At 41.9% G+C, this 14384-nt stretch overlaps 1 protein-coding gene across 1 annotated transcript; it reads right to left on the reverse strand.

Annotated features, from left to right (window-relative positions):
* Positions 1–3247: 3247 nt before the first annotated feature.
* On the reverse strand, positions 3248–14100 carry RBX1 (ring-box 1). Its single transcript, XM_040062861.2, has 5 exons — positions 13945–14100; positions 11588–11666; positions 6030–6100; positions 4723–4808; positions 3248–3427 (listed from the first exon to the last, which is right to left on the reverse strand). The coding sequence occupies exons 1-5, from the start codon at positions 14020–14022 to the stop codon at positions 3415–3417; spliced, it is 327 nt and encodes a 108-aa protein (XP_039918795.1). The 5' UTR covers positions 14023–14100; the 3' UTR covers positions 3248–3414.
* Between the last annotated feature and the right edge of the window lie 284 nt (positions 14101–14384).

Raw genomic sequence — 14384 nt, forward strand, 5'->3', positions numbered from 1 at the left:
CCCACACAACAGGCTGCACAAGCACTGAAGGAGAAGGTGGATTGAGTCAACTTGCTGAACTCAAAGCTGTTCAACTGGCCCTGGACATTGCTGAAAGAGAGAAGTGGCCAAAGCTCTACCTCTACACTGATTCGTGGATGGTGGCCAGTGCTCTGTGGGATTGGCTGGACAGGTGGAAAAAGGCCAATTGGCAGCGTAGGGGAAAGCCAATCTGGGCTGCAGATGAGTGGAAAGACGTTGCCACTCGGGTAGAGAAGCTACCTGTGAAAGTCCATCATGCAGATGCCCATGTCCCCAAGAGTCGGGCTAATGAGGAGCACTGAAACAACGAGCAGGTAGATCAGGCTGCAAAGATAGAGGTGTCAAAGATAGACTTAGACTGGCAACACAAGGGACAGTTGTTCCTAGCTCGATGGGCCCATGATGCCTCAGGTCATCAGGGCAGAGATGCCACCTATAAGTGGGCACGAGACCGAGGGGTGTATCTAACCATGGACAGTATTTCTCAGGTTACCTGTGACTGTGAGATGTGTGCTGCAATCAAGCAGGCCAAGCGGGTGAAGCCCCTGTGGTACGGCGGGCGATGGTCCAAGTATAAGTATGGGGAAGCCTGGCAGATTGACTACATCACCCTTCCCCAAACCCGCCAAAGCAAGCACTATGTGCTGACCATGGTGGAAGCCACCACTGGATGGTTGGAGACCCACCCTGTGCCTCACACTACTGCCCGGAACACCATCCTGGGCCTTGAAAAGCAAATCCTCTGGCGACATGGCATCCCTGAGAGGACTGAGTCTGACAATGGGACCCATTTCAAGAGCAGCCTTATAAACACCTGGGCTAGAGAACATGGCATTGAGTGGGTGTACCATATTCCTTATCATGCACCAGCAGCTGGGAAAGTTGAACGGTGCAATGGTCTGCTTAAAACCACTTTGACGGCACTGGGTGGGGGCACTTTCAAGAACTGGGAGATTAATTTAGCAAAGGCCACCTGGTTAGTGAACACTCGAGGTTCCACCAACCGAGCAGGCCCTGCCCAATCTGAGCCCCTGAGAACAAGAGATGGAGACAAGGTTCCAGTGGTACACATGAGAGGTATGCTGGGAAAAACTGTTTGGATTAATTCTGCCTCCAGCAAAGACAATCCCATCCGAGTGGTTGTTTTCACTCAGGGACCTGGCTGCACAAGGTGGGTGATGTAAAAGGATGCAGAGACCCGATACATACCTCAAGGGGACTTTGTTTTTCGGTGAACACTGTGACTGTGTCTGTATCCATATCTACATGTATATATATATAGAATTTAAAGGTTTACATTCAATATAAGGTGTTGGTATGGGAAAAAATTCGGGGTGGATAATGTTGGGGATTAGATTTGTTCCTTTTTGTCTTAAAGAATTTTTCCCCATAAATTACTAGGAAACAAAGTGCTGATACTTAGAGAGTAGTTGACTAACACAAAAGATGTGGCCGGGAGAGAGATGGTCACACAAAGTTTGGGGGAGGGAAAAGGAGAGGGCTGGGGGAGTTGCTTTTTCTTTTTTCCTGCTCTGGGCATCGTTTTACTATGTGAGGAATCCACTGTTAATGGAGGGTCCGGTCCTGGGAATTCTACCACCATCCATCATCTGCTGGAGTGCCCAGGAATTCTGAGCCCCTTCGCCTGCCCCGCTGGAGCTGGGTCAGCCCCTGCCCAGTCGTTGTGGCTTCTTCAGCACTGCTCACTTTGCCAGGACACCCCTACCTTTGCCTGCCAGGACACCCCCCTGCCTGCTGGGGACCCCTGCTATTCCATCCACCAGCCCGGGAGTTTCCACCATTCCAGCTTGGTGCTCTCAGGGTCCCAAGAGATCAGACTGCCACGGGCTTTGTGAGACAAGGCCCCTCGAGGTTCCTGGTTCTGTTTATTATTAATGCTGTAGTTGTTGTTTGTTTGCCTTGTTATACTTACTAGTAAAGAACTAGTAAAGTTATTCCTTTCCCCATAGCTCTGACTGAGAAGCCTCTTTAATCTTCTAAATTATAATAACTTGGAGGGAAGGGATTGGAATCCCCCATTCCTAGAAGAGGCCCTGCCTCTCCCTAGCAGATACCTGTCTTCCACACCAAGACACATGGTAAATAAACTGTCTAGCTATAAACACTTCTAGTCCTACAGTTTTCTTCTTAAGGGTGGAAAACAGCAAGCCGTATCATTTCAGAGCAACGACACCAACTTATAAAATAATCCTCACATTTGTGTGCTGCAAATTAGAGAAAGCCCAGCAATTACTAAAACCCTGCAAGTTTTGGTTGTGTCAATGACCATCTTTATTTCCTTTCACTACAGTACACTCATGTTTAACATCAGCTATCAAAATTCCCATCTTCAGCAACCAGCAAAAAAATGACATCCAAAGATGGTATCGTGAATAGCCAAGGACAGAAATCTACCATGTCTACTACTGCTGATATAAAGAGGCAGCCTTTTGTAGCAGGAAGAATTTCTTGGATGCTGTTTCAGTTCCCAGCATCTGCTGAGGCTATTGACAGAGGGCAAAATTTGACGCAGTGAGCAGGATACTAGGCCATTTGGCAGAAGAGACACCAAAAAGAACATTATGTAGTTTTCAAAGGGTTCGGTTTGAACTGGGAAAAATACCACTAGAAAGCAAACCAAGAATTGGTTTGCTTATATACTGTTTACTTTTAGTTTTCCAGCCAATTTAGCACATGGATTTCCTGAGTTTACTTTCACTCAACACATGAAATAGTGTTCATGCTTTATGAACACTGACAAAAAGTGACATCCCATTTCTGTTCTCCAAAACTAAACAGCTGGAACTGGGAAGTTAGTGAAAATTCCTCTGCAGGGGAAGTGGTCTAGTGGTCTAGTCAAACTCGAGAGCAGAAGTGAGAGAATAGTTTCTAATGATGACACAAACCCTAATTGTATAGATCATCATTTCAACTCTGCTGTAAAAAAGCATGTCTACACAAAAAACTATTTGCATAAACTACTCTTATCCACGCCAAGTCCTGCACCCACTGCACCACACAATGGAGCTTAATACCGACCTCAGTGAGCCAAAGGTGTGGTTCTCAGTTGCGTGGGAGTGGGACCAAACTCACTGCCAAAAGCCTGGCATAGCAAAAAAGAAGCACTGCCCAGCTAAAGAGTTAAGCTTAGCTTAAGTCCCTGGTCTGAAGATAATTCTCCTGTCTCATGCTCCAACTGCCCACTCCTGAAGACAAGACAAAAAACTTTGACAGGAAGCTCCAGCAAGACTTTATTCAATGGTATACAATAGGAAGAAATTAGCACGAAAGAAGAATCATATACATTACTGACTTTCCAAGTCACTGAAGCAAACCTATAGTGACAAGAACAACCGAGTTTGATGACATAACAAGAAGGGTGTGACCATCTCTCTAGTGTCCATACCTGTAAACAGACAATATGTTAATACTTCTTTTAAAAATTACAATTCATAGGAGTGCTGGTTTGGGTGGATTTATTTTCATCCTACCACAGCATAATTAACATGTAAATGGGATGAAGGTTAAAGGCTGTTAAGGAAATCTTAGGAAGTTCTCCACATTTCACTGCCCCTAAAAGTCTGCCCAGACACCAGTTAGAAGACAGCCTGAGCAATCCACAACACCATGTGGAAAAGATCTCGGTACCATCTTTTGTCCTGAATCCCACTTCAAAGATATCTGGCATAAAACAAGGTCAAAGCTTGTTACAGCCCCAGAAGTAACACTGAGCACACATCAGAAGATATTAATTCATGTCTCTGTTTCTCATCATGCTGCCCATGCAATATGAAGTGATTACCCAGGCAGCATGGACTCAGTTTTCACTGTGAGTTCAGGAAAACACTTTAATATCAAAATTATGGTACTTCAGTTGTCATGTCAATGATGACTTGCACAACTGACTGTGTACCAGATCCCAAACACAATCCTCAACAGTTATAATACCTGTTTCAGTCTGGACTCTGACTAGAATTTTTTTTTTTTTTTTTTAAGTGGGTGAGGAGAGGAAAAATCCACAGTCAAGAAAAGATTACTAGTTCAACGGTGCAGAATTAAGCAGGTGATAGGCAACTATTCTCAATGGACAATTACCTTTCAAAATACCATTATCCCTCAAAAACCAATTCTTGGATCTCCTACTACTCTTCTTAACATAAGACTTTTAAAAAATATTAAATAAAACAAACAATACAGCAATTATAAATAAATGGGCCAAAGCTGCAGGAATGGCTACATGGACACTTAATTTCCAAATGCTAGGGAATCAGCTGTATTAATCTCTGATGCTATCAGAGGTATAAAATAAATCATCCTAATAACAGAGGGACCCAATATGATGTCTGGCACCTCAACAGAAATACTTTGGAACCCAAGCAGCTGAATTCAGGTCACCCTCTAAACCCAAATTCTTCATGCAGCAGCACAGTATTCACCTGAGACTCCACTTCTAGCTAATTCCATTTCTCTCCTGCTCTCCATTCTTTAGAGAGAATGTCAGTAGAAATCACTACTTTTTAATAGCTCTCACATACCCCATAGCTGTTCGGACTTCCTTCAGAGCTCATTTAGAACCAGGTCACTAAGGAAGGAAGCTCTCTGAACAGCAACTATGCCCTCAGACACACCAATCTGACATCGATCATTTATATTTACAGGACAAGTGGACTTTTCATCCTGAAATCTCTGCAGAATACGTACTTTTGGAACTCCCATTCCCTGTTGTCCAGTGGACATACTTGGCGAGTTTTGAGCCAGCGAGAGATGCAGTGGAAGTGGAAAGCGTGCTGGAAGACAAAGTTCAGACCACATAATTTCAGAATGTATGAACGCATCTCAATGTGAAAACTACCACTGAAAGCATCACAGTAAGAAGAGAGTAGTAAGAGTTTGCAGGCGAAAGTGGGGACAACTGATCAGTCAATTAGCTGACAAACACCAAGGAATTGATCCACATTTTCAGAGAGGAGGAAACATTAGTGAAACAGCAGCAGGGAGCCTGTTCCACAGTGTATGCAGTGGCAACTGACTGACTTCTGATGAAGGAGGGAGTGAAGAGCTTAGCAGCTGCTAAAATTGGCAGAGCAGATGCTGATAAGAAGCATAATCAGAAAAAAAAGAGAGGATTTCAGAGTGAGTAGCAGGGATGATACGAATGTATACATGCTGAAGGAAGCTTCCTGACAGTTTGCAGGAGATACCAGAGCCTGAATAAAAAGGAATTTGCAAAATTAGAAAGAAAAAAAAAATCTCATTTATGTGTTTAATAAGGGCATCCTTTCCCTTATCCCATACAGCTACTTAAAACCAAGGTTCCACTTGTGGTGACTCTCACACACAACAACATAATTTTGACACTAGAATATCCTAACAGGGTTAAAAATTTTGCTCTTGTCCTCTGCAAACAGAATTGCAACATTTATAGTCCTGTTCGAGCATTACCACATTGTAACTCAATCCCACAATACAGTAAAGAAGGGACCGAGGATCAGGAAGTTATTCCACTGTGGAATAGTTTATTTTCCAACTCAGGCTCAGGATAGTGAAGTATTCAAGTCTGGAGTTCACATGCTAGTGGGACCAATTGATTTATCTTCCCCCAAAACTGGAAGCAAACCACCTGGTTACCCTAGATTGACTCATTGAATTAGTCTGCACATAGACAAATAAAGCAGGCTGACATCCAAGTGATCCTATTACTGGGGGAAAGGAAAAGGTATAACTCCTAAACAATCCATGATCAGGAAAATCAGGCTCAGAATGAAAGATCTATTATTCCTTTAAAAAAAAAAAATTAAGGCTTATCTTCCTCCCTTTTCTTCTGTGTCTTATTACATCTCTCTATCTTTCATTTTCTTCTCTCTCTCATTTCTACATTCTAGGAAACATAAGGACTTTAAAATTCTTATTTCTGGTGGATTATGTGAAACATACTACACAACTCATTCTGTCCCATGTCTTCAAAAAAGGAGGAGAGCATCACCCCACACAATAAAAGTTTTCCTTACATTGCAGACGCCCCATGCAACTGTGCACTCCTCAGAGGTAGCTGATGCTTGGTTGGCTTGACATTCTATGCCTGTGAAAATAAAGATTGAACAAACATACACAGGAGTTGAAGATGTACATGCAACTCTGACTGGTAGATTACTTCATAATAGGCAGGGGAAGAGCTCTTTTGTGGTATTTAACACACCAGAAAGTATCAAGAGCTATGGTTTAATGTGTACTGTTTTTCCAACAAAAGTATCATATCAAAACATACTTAATCCTGATTTCGTCCTTCCTTTATAGTATTTCAGAGTTCCAGAGGGCAAGAGTACATAGCTCATCTGATGGCAACATGTGTCTGCTTCCCAAATTTCAAGGATAAATATTTTCATTTTTTCCTCTTGTGTTCACAGAGCTGTCTTTTGACAATGAGTTGATAGTACGTTTACTTTAACTTCTTACCCAGGTTTCTCTCATATAAATTCTTATATGTTCCTGTCAAACATTATGTACTTTATTTGCAAATTAATTTGCTCATGTAATGCTGGAGTTTGCCTGCCTTTATTTTATAGTCTTGTGATAGGTAAGTACATCCCAAAAATCCACAATAGGAAATACAGTATAGTTTGGACTTTTTATACCTTGGAGTTGAGTACTGAGGATCCCCAACCCTATCTATTTATGAGTTTGGGTTATGTTTTGGGCTTTTGTGTCAGATAGCGTGGATGAAGGAGATGAAAAAGTAAGGAAAAAAGAACACTGAGAAAATAAATCCTACAAGCCAGTTTTCCATTCTAAGGCCTGAATAATTCAATTCTGCTCCAGCTCAAGAAGAAAATTCAGAAGAAAAAAGATATTTTCAACTCCTCCACCATCAGCAACACAAACCTATAACACTAACATTTTACTTCTTGCTAAAGGATGCTGTCTTTAAGAGTCAAGCCCAAATGATTTAAAAAGATCTGCTGATAGATGATCAGCTTAGAACTCAATACATGGGCTTGCTGCTTTCTTGTTCTGCACATTTTTTTTTCTCCTGGCAAAGATGATGTCTGAATGAGCTCCAATTCTCTGTTCACTCTTTGTACAATTGAACAAGCTTAGAGGAAAAGGAATTTGACTCACCAATTAAAGATTTGAAAACTTTCAAATCCCACAGTTTTGGCTGAAAAATGTGATCTCTGTTCTGTCCCATTCATTCCTTTCTCTATTTTTCACACTTTTCAGGTGCAGAGGTGCACAAAATAAAAGAAAGGCCCATTTTTTCTGAGATGCAGCAATGTCAATTAACCTTGGTCATGAGGAACTACTCAAAACAAGACCGCTGTCTAAAGAAACTCAGTAGCAACAGCTGTTCTGCAAGATTTGAGTGAACCTGTATTTATCATATGGTTTACATCAAAGATATGATATACCACAGCAGGAAATCCAAAGCTCAATCCCTTGCCTGTCTATAGAAGAAAACAAAATCTGGTACTTCTGAAAGGTCTGATGTCTTAATTCCTGAATATCTCAATACATACAGCAATAAAATCTGAATAAGAATATGGAAGATGCTCAAGACCCTTGAAGAACTTCAATTACTTTGGATACTTGTATAAAATCCTACATTTGAGATCACTGCAACAATTTTACTGTTACTGCAGGATAGACTCACGGTCATGGGGCATAGTATATTAACTTTGAAATATACTGGCTAGAGTCTGTACAGTAACAGATAATGGTGAGAAGATGAGTAGTAGGAAAAGATGAGGAAATTCATCTGAAGGGAGAAAAGGCAAAGAGTAAGCAAAATTTAACTGAGAAAGCCTCTGCTGAAAGCAAGGAAAATACTCCAGCACACAATATACTTATTTTGTTTCTTCTCCTTCCCTGCTGCAAACAAAATACTGGGTATATTAGACGTTAAGTCCATCAGTCCATTTTTTATGTAATTTTGTCTTTTTTTTTATTCCTCTCTAAGAGACCCTAACATTAGAGCTGCATGAACATAATTTTTAATTTTTCAGGATTTAAAAGGACTCTGTATTTTGTCTGGGAGTGAGAGGGAAGAAAAATGGTTTAGGTAAGGAAAAGAAGCAGCACTGACATTCACTTCAGGGTTATTCAACTTTCACTGGCAAACCTAAACTTTCACTGACAGTCTAAAGCATGATAGTCCCAAAAGTTTAAGAGGACAGACAAACTTTTGTGGAAGTGGTTGAGGAGGGGTTCTCTGGGGGTGGTGGAAAGCCCATCCCACAAGACACGCAGGTTTAGAACCCTCATCAAACATGCTGGAGACTACTGCTAGCACTGCTACCTTTGGCTGCCAAAATAGGGCCTCCCAAAAGCTGAAGCATTTTTTGGTCTCCTACTTGCTTCATTTCAGAAAAGGACAATAAATCAACAAATAAAAAACAAATAATAAATAAAACGTGGACGATCTCCATCCTAGAATGAAAGCTGATGATCCTGTCTCTTGAAAGAAAGAGAAGCTATTTACCATCTGCTGACCCAAAAGAAGCCATAAGAGTCAGACAGTAAAAGGTACTGAAGGAATACTGAATGACTCTTCTGTTGCCTTGCTTTTGACGGAGTATCTGCAGGTGAGGACAGAAAGATACAGCTAAAACCTGAAATACCTGTAAATAATTGTGAAAGATGCAATGGAAGCATTTCAACTCAGGGAGTTGCAGAAATGCATCTTATATAATGGCGGCTTCTGAATCTTGACATCGTAAGAACCAGCCCACTTCCTATGCATTTTCTATTGCAGAAATCACCTGCATATTTACACAACAAGAAATAAATCCAAACCCATTCCATCTAATAAACATTGTGAGATTCTTTTTTGGATTCTATGCAACATATCTATCTTTGTGAAGCTGAATTCATGGTACTTGGCATGTTACCATCAAACAAGGAGACGGTACTTTGATAGCACATTTTACACAGTTCAAAGCTATACTGGTCATTTCACCACAATAAGGCAGTACATATTTTAGACCAGAAGATAATCCAATATACTAAACACACTGTTAATACTCCCTTACATATCATGTTGCAGTGACAGCACCAGAAGAACTGAAAATCTACTCATTCCTTCTGTACACTGATTACAAACCAAACTGAGGGCAGGGGGGATCCTTTGAATCACATTATTACCAAGTCATAAGGCACATGCATGAAGAGAACTGCATGACACCTTAACATTGATGCCTGACTTTACAACATTAATAAACTTTCATTACCATGACTGGCATTACTTATCACTCCTCTAGTGTTTTCTCATTCTAGGTTTCTCTTCATTGCTAGGAGTGGGAGACATTTGTATCCTGCATTTTATCAAATAGAATCTTGTGTTGTTCTTCCTTGCACATTCTATTAATTTTTTCTCAATTTGCCATCACTTCACATCTTATGTTTGAAAATCTAATTAAAGGGTTTTTTAATAACATTAATGATCTGTAACAAGGAAGTAAGCAAATCCAGAGCCAACACTGATCTCAGAATACCAATTTAGATATCCCTTCTACTCTGTATGCTGTCAATTTTAGTCCATCATTTGCAGTCCAGGCTACTCATAACATTGCTCATACAATATAATAATGTTAAGCTTGAGCAACTCAAAAGAGAAAAAAAATTACCAATGCCTTTTTCCTTTACTGTTTTTCCCAATCTGCCGATATACTCTCAACCCCCACCCACATATTGGGAGGGTTTTAAAAAATATTTTAAGAACTGATAAACAAAATTTACTACTGAAAAACAGCATTTGTCCATTCTCCTTCCAGGTCATCCACACCTCTTCTTCATCCCATATGTCCTATTTGCTATTTATTAAAAAAAAAAAAAAAAAAAAAAAAAAAAAAAGGCAAATCTATGAGACTATATTTGGTCTGTCATGGAAGGTACAATTAATTTTGTTGGCGGATTGATTGAATGAAACACACTGGCATCTCCTATCTTAAAATACATCCTTCTTATCATGAGTAATTATCTTGAATTACAGGATTTTATATATTTATTCTATACATTTGTAAATTCTGTAAATGTAACTTGTGTTCTAATAAATCTTTGAAATTCCATTTGTCTGTCAGCAAAATGCTTTCCTCTTTAAGATATTATAAACCTGAGAGACTAAGTAGTAGTCAAGTGTCCACCTTCTTTTGAAACTTCTTTCCAAGATGGTACAGGTTAGAGACACTTAAAAAGGGAATCTTTACATTACAGGACCTCAACTTATTTCACAATCCCTGTTCTTTTCAGTGTTATCATTCCCTGTCTAATAACCAAGAATAACTGAAGAATGGATAGGCAGTAGCTGGCTCAAAATACAAACCTATCTGTCCCCAAAAAGATACGTGAACCTGGCTTAACCCATTTTCAGACTTGTGTGTTATGGTGTGTCTTATCTTTATTAAAAAAAAAAACAAAACAAAAACCAAAACAACAACAAAAATTCCCCCAAAACTGCCAAAACCAAACAAAAAAAACCCCACACAAAGCTTCTGAAAGTAATTTTGTAATTATTATTTAAATATGAAGTAAAATCAGGTGCATCCCTCAATAGCTGAGGGATCCCTGTTCCTATAAACTTGAAGTCTCATTTTTCTGAAGTGTTTTATTTCCATATAGTCTCATTGATAGGAGTTTGCCAATAGTAATGGTTCCAAGGGTGGCCACACAAACCAAAGTGCAACAAAACTATTCCAGTGGGATCAGGACAGGCCATGCCCAGGCACTAGGCTTGTTTTGAGGGGTTCCACCAGCCTCACATTCTAGGAATATAGGCAAATTTTTGTCTGGGGTATGTTAAAAGGTCTTCTGTGCCTCATGACTGAAACAAGTTTAATAGTTATGGTACTAACAGTACTTTGTCATTTTTGAGGAGAAAATAAATGTGTTTGTAGTCATTACCAATACTCTAAGAGACTGAAAACAGTGACTTCATGCATACAGACCTATTTCATGATAGAAACGAACCATCAAGATTATACAGAAAAAAATCAAACCAATACTAGCAATTAATATCTTTTTATTTTGCCATTTGATTACTCTCCTTTGTAAGTGATTAAGTACGAAGTTGGTTAGGCAAGGTAGGTTTTATAGAATGAGGAGTCAAATTAATTTGCTGGTCCATGCCTTTCCTTGCCAGAAACAGACACAGAGTATGTTACATGACTTCATCTTAATGAGTATCATTGAGAAGCTGACACTCATAGCAACCTCCCTCAACTCTGAAATATAATACCTGTCTTTACAAGCAACACCTGGCAACTCTAAATAATTTCAGTTCCTCTTTATTATTACTCCTTCTCTTCTTTGTTGCATTCAAAATACACTCAGAAGCATCATGTCTGTTGATCTAGCACCAAGTGATCCTACCCTTCACAAGAAAAGGGTGAGGGAGAAGCAATATGGTGAAAAAGGTCACAAAAATAGATTATGAGACTTCAGCATTACATAAAATAGTGATTAGCAGAAGAATTAGTTACTAACTGAAAGCTTTGCTGAATTACATCCTCAGATGGGGTAATTTCAGCTGTTTATCAAATACAAGTCCAAACTGTGTTCCCCCCCATTTACTTACATAGATCCATAATGTGGTTTCTGCAAATGGCACAGTTATCAACCACAATGTCCCATGCCCACAGAGCTACGGCATTCCACTGGAGAGATGGGGGGAAAAAAGAAAAACATAGTTTTGATTCAATTTACAGCAGACAGAAATAATTTCTATTCTTCAAGATCCCATATATTTTTGAAATAGAAAAGCTGGGATATTTAAGAAAAACCAAATCTTAGAAGTCCAGAGTAATTCTTCATCATGAGTTCAGGTTACTAGGAAGCAGTGGTACATTCCTCTCTCAAACCTCCTAGACACAATGTCTCCTTCCCACTCAAAAACAAGGTAACTCCCACAGTCAATCCTCCCACCCTTCTTTTTTCTTGTGAAACAAATGCAAACATTTGGATTTCTATTCCAGATCAAATGGCAAGGATGCAGCTCATGCCAAATCCTCAGTTCTGAAGGAAAGGACAGTCCCTTGGAGAAAGACCAATTCAGATGCCATTTTTGTTAGGAGGGATTCCCATTACTTACAACAGTTCTTCTATCAATCACCTTCCAGAGCAGTTGGGGTCAAGAACTAAATCTCTAATGCTACTCTCCACTGAATCCTGAATAATCTTCCCTACAAAAGGTCAACAAGCAACAACTTAACACCAAGGCTGGATATAAAAATTTCAAAGTACTATCAAATCAACCTCTCAAATACTTTGTATGTATAAAAAAAGTAATAGCACTGTCCCATGCTACTTCAGGGGAAGGGTTTGAGGACTTTAGGGCAAGCTATGCAGAAGAACATGGTACCTTTTTATTCCTCCAGACAAAACCCATAATCAGGTCTTTTGTAAACTTATTAAATAAACGGGCCTGCCTTCAACATCCAAAGCAATCCAAAATATTGCACTGGTAATGGGGATAATTTTCATTTACTACTTAAGTAGTATAGATTTTTTTCCTCCTTACATTTTTTCAGTATATATTTGCACTGACTGTGCAATAGTAAATCTTCTCTACTGTGTTCCATTTCCATCTCAATGTTTTCATTGCTTTCCCCCAGTTTGGGACACTAAAGGAGGAAAACCAGCTTCCAAGTATTGATAGGCAGTATTAGACTTTGATAAGCTCTTCAATTTTTCATTAGTACCGATATAAAAAGTATTCCAATACTACTAGATCTTTCAGGACATGTGCCAGTAGTGATCTCAGGGTTTTTTCCCCCCAATCTTCCAACTTCAAGTTTAGCTGGCCTTCTGGCTGAGGTACTCATTTCTCACAGACATCATCCATACTTCAAGGCAGCTGAGATGAAAGTTCTCAACACTCAACCTTATTTCTTCCATACACTCCAGCACTTAATCTCTTGTTCCATCATGGTCTACTCCGACTGCCCACACGCCTGTACTGAGCCACACATGCAACGAAAGTCTTGGTGCCTTGCTGGGGAGCAGGAATGCCACTGACACATAAATGATGCCACTTCCTACCACTGTCATTATATCTGTCCCTATTTCCAAAGGACAAGCAATTATGTCACCCAAACACTTCCTTCTGCACAGATCCAGGAGTTTCCCTCATCACTGATAACAGCTGCATTTCAAACAAATTCATTCACAAGCAGGAATCACTGCAAATGATTACTGATATTCAGTCTAGGGGTCACTTTTCCTCAAACTATACCTTAGTACCAGCCCACAATTGTCCCTGCTTCTCTACACCCTAATGAAGAGCCTCAAACCATCACCATGACCCAGCTGACAAACTGGTGCCACTGGATAGGAGAGCGGCATTATGGCTGCCCTGAGCGAGGAGGCAAAACCAGGGTGGCATGAGAACATTTGCTCAACATACTAACATGTTGTTATTGAGCTCGATTTAAATAAGGAGAAAAAAGTCAGCCACAGACATTTGCAGAAAGCATTTTACGCAGCACATGGGGCAGCCCAGGCGGTTTGGGTGACGGGGAGGCGGAAGCACTCCAGCGCTGCTCGCCGCCCCGAGGCTCAGGGTACGGAGCGGCCGAGGCCCGTCGGGGAGGCAGCGTGCGAAGGAGGCGAGCGGCGGAGCCCGGACCAGGGCATCCCCCGTCCGGCCCGGCCCCGTCGGCGCCCCGCTCCGGCTCCCGCCAGCTGCGCCCGCTGATTGGCCAGCTCCCGCTGCACGTGCGGCAGCCCACCCCAGCCATTGGCTAGGACGCACGCCAGGACTCCCCGCAGGCCTCGCCTCGCCCTTCCCACCGCTCCGGTGCGGAACCGGGCGCCCGGCTCCGTGAGGGGAGCGGGAAATCGTCCCCTTCTCGGTCCCGCTCGCCGGCATCAGGCCGGCCCCAGCCCCCTCCTCCCTCCGGAAGGAGCCGCAGGAGCGCGGCGGCAGGGCCTCACTTTCTTCACTTCGAAGCGCTTCTTGCCGGCGCCGCTGTTGGCTCCGCTGGGGGTGTCCACATCCATTGCGGCCGCCATTTTGGGTGCGTGAATCGGCTCGTCCGGCTGCACGCGCGTGCGCGGCAGGGCGGGCGGGGCGGCGGAGGAGCGGGAGGCGGTGGGCGGGTTCATCCCGTGGCCGCACCCCCCCTAGCACCGCCTCCCCCACGCGCCGTTCGGCCCCGGGCTGAGGGCGCGGTCACGTGAGCGCGCCCCCTGAGGGCGGCGACCAGGGCGGGGAGGTGCCAAGTTACCTCATCAGTCTGCTACCGGCGTTCGGGATCTGGCCGCGGCGTCTGGCTACAATCGTTTGGGAATAGCCTCCCTGCCCTCTTCACACGAGGAGCTTCCGCCCTCAATAAACTTCTAACATGTTTTCGCCCATCTCAATCGATGCACCA

The sequence above is a fragment of the Hirundo rustica genome, chromosome 4 (assembly GCF_015227805.2).
Source record: "Hirundo rustica isolate bHirRus1 chromosome 4, bHirRus1.pri.v3, whole genome shotgun sequence".
Lineage (NCBI taxonomy): Eukaryota > Metazoa > Chordata > Aves > Passeriformes > Hirundinidae > Hirundo > Hirundo rustica.

What these genes read in the sequence shown, in the direction of transcription:
- RBX1 (XM_040062861.2), bottom strand. Translation starts at nt 14,022, where the DNA reads ATGGCGGCCGCAATGGATGTGGACACCCCCAGCGGAGCCAACAGCGGC. An exon ending in AGCGCTTCGAAGTGAAGAAA is followed by an intron (nt 11,667 to 13,944) that starts GTGAGGCCCTGC and finishes CCATCTCTCCAG; the next exon opens with TGGAATGCCGTAGCTCTGTG. An exon ending in TTGCATGGGGCGTCTGCAAT is followed by an intron (nt 4,809 to 6,029) that starts GTAAGGAAAACT and finishes TTTGTCTTCCAG; the next exon opens with CACGCTTTCCACTTCCACTG.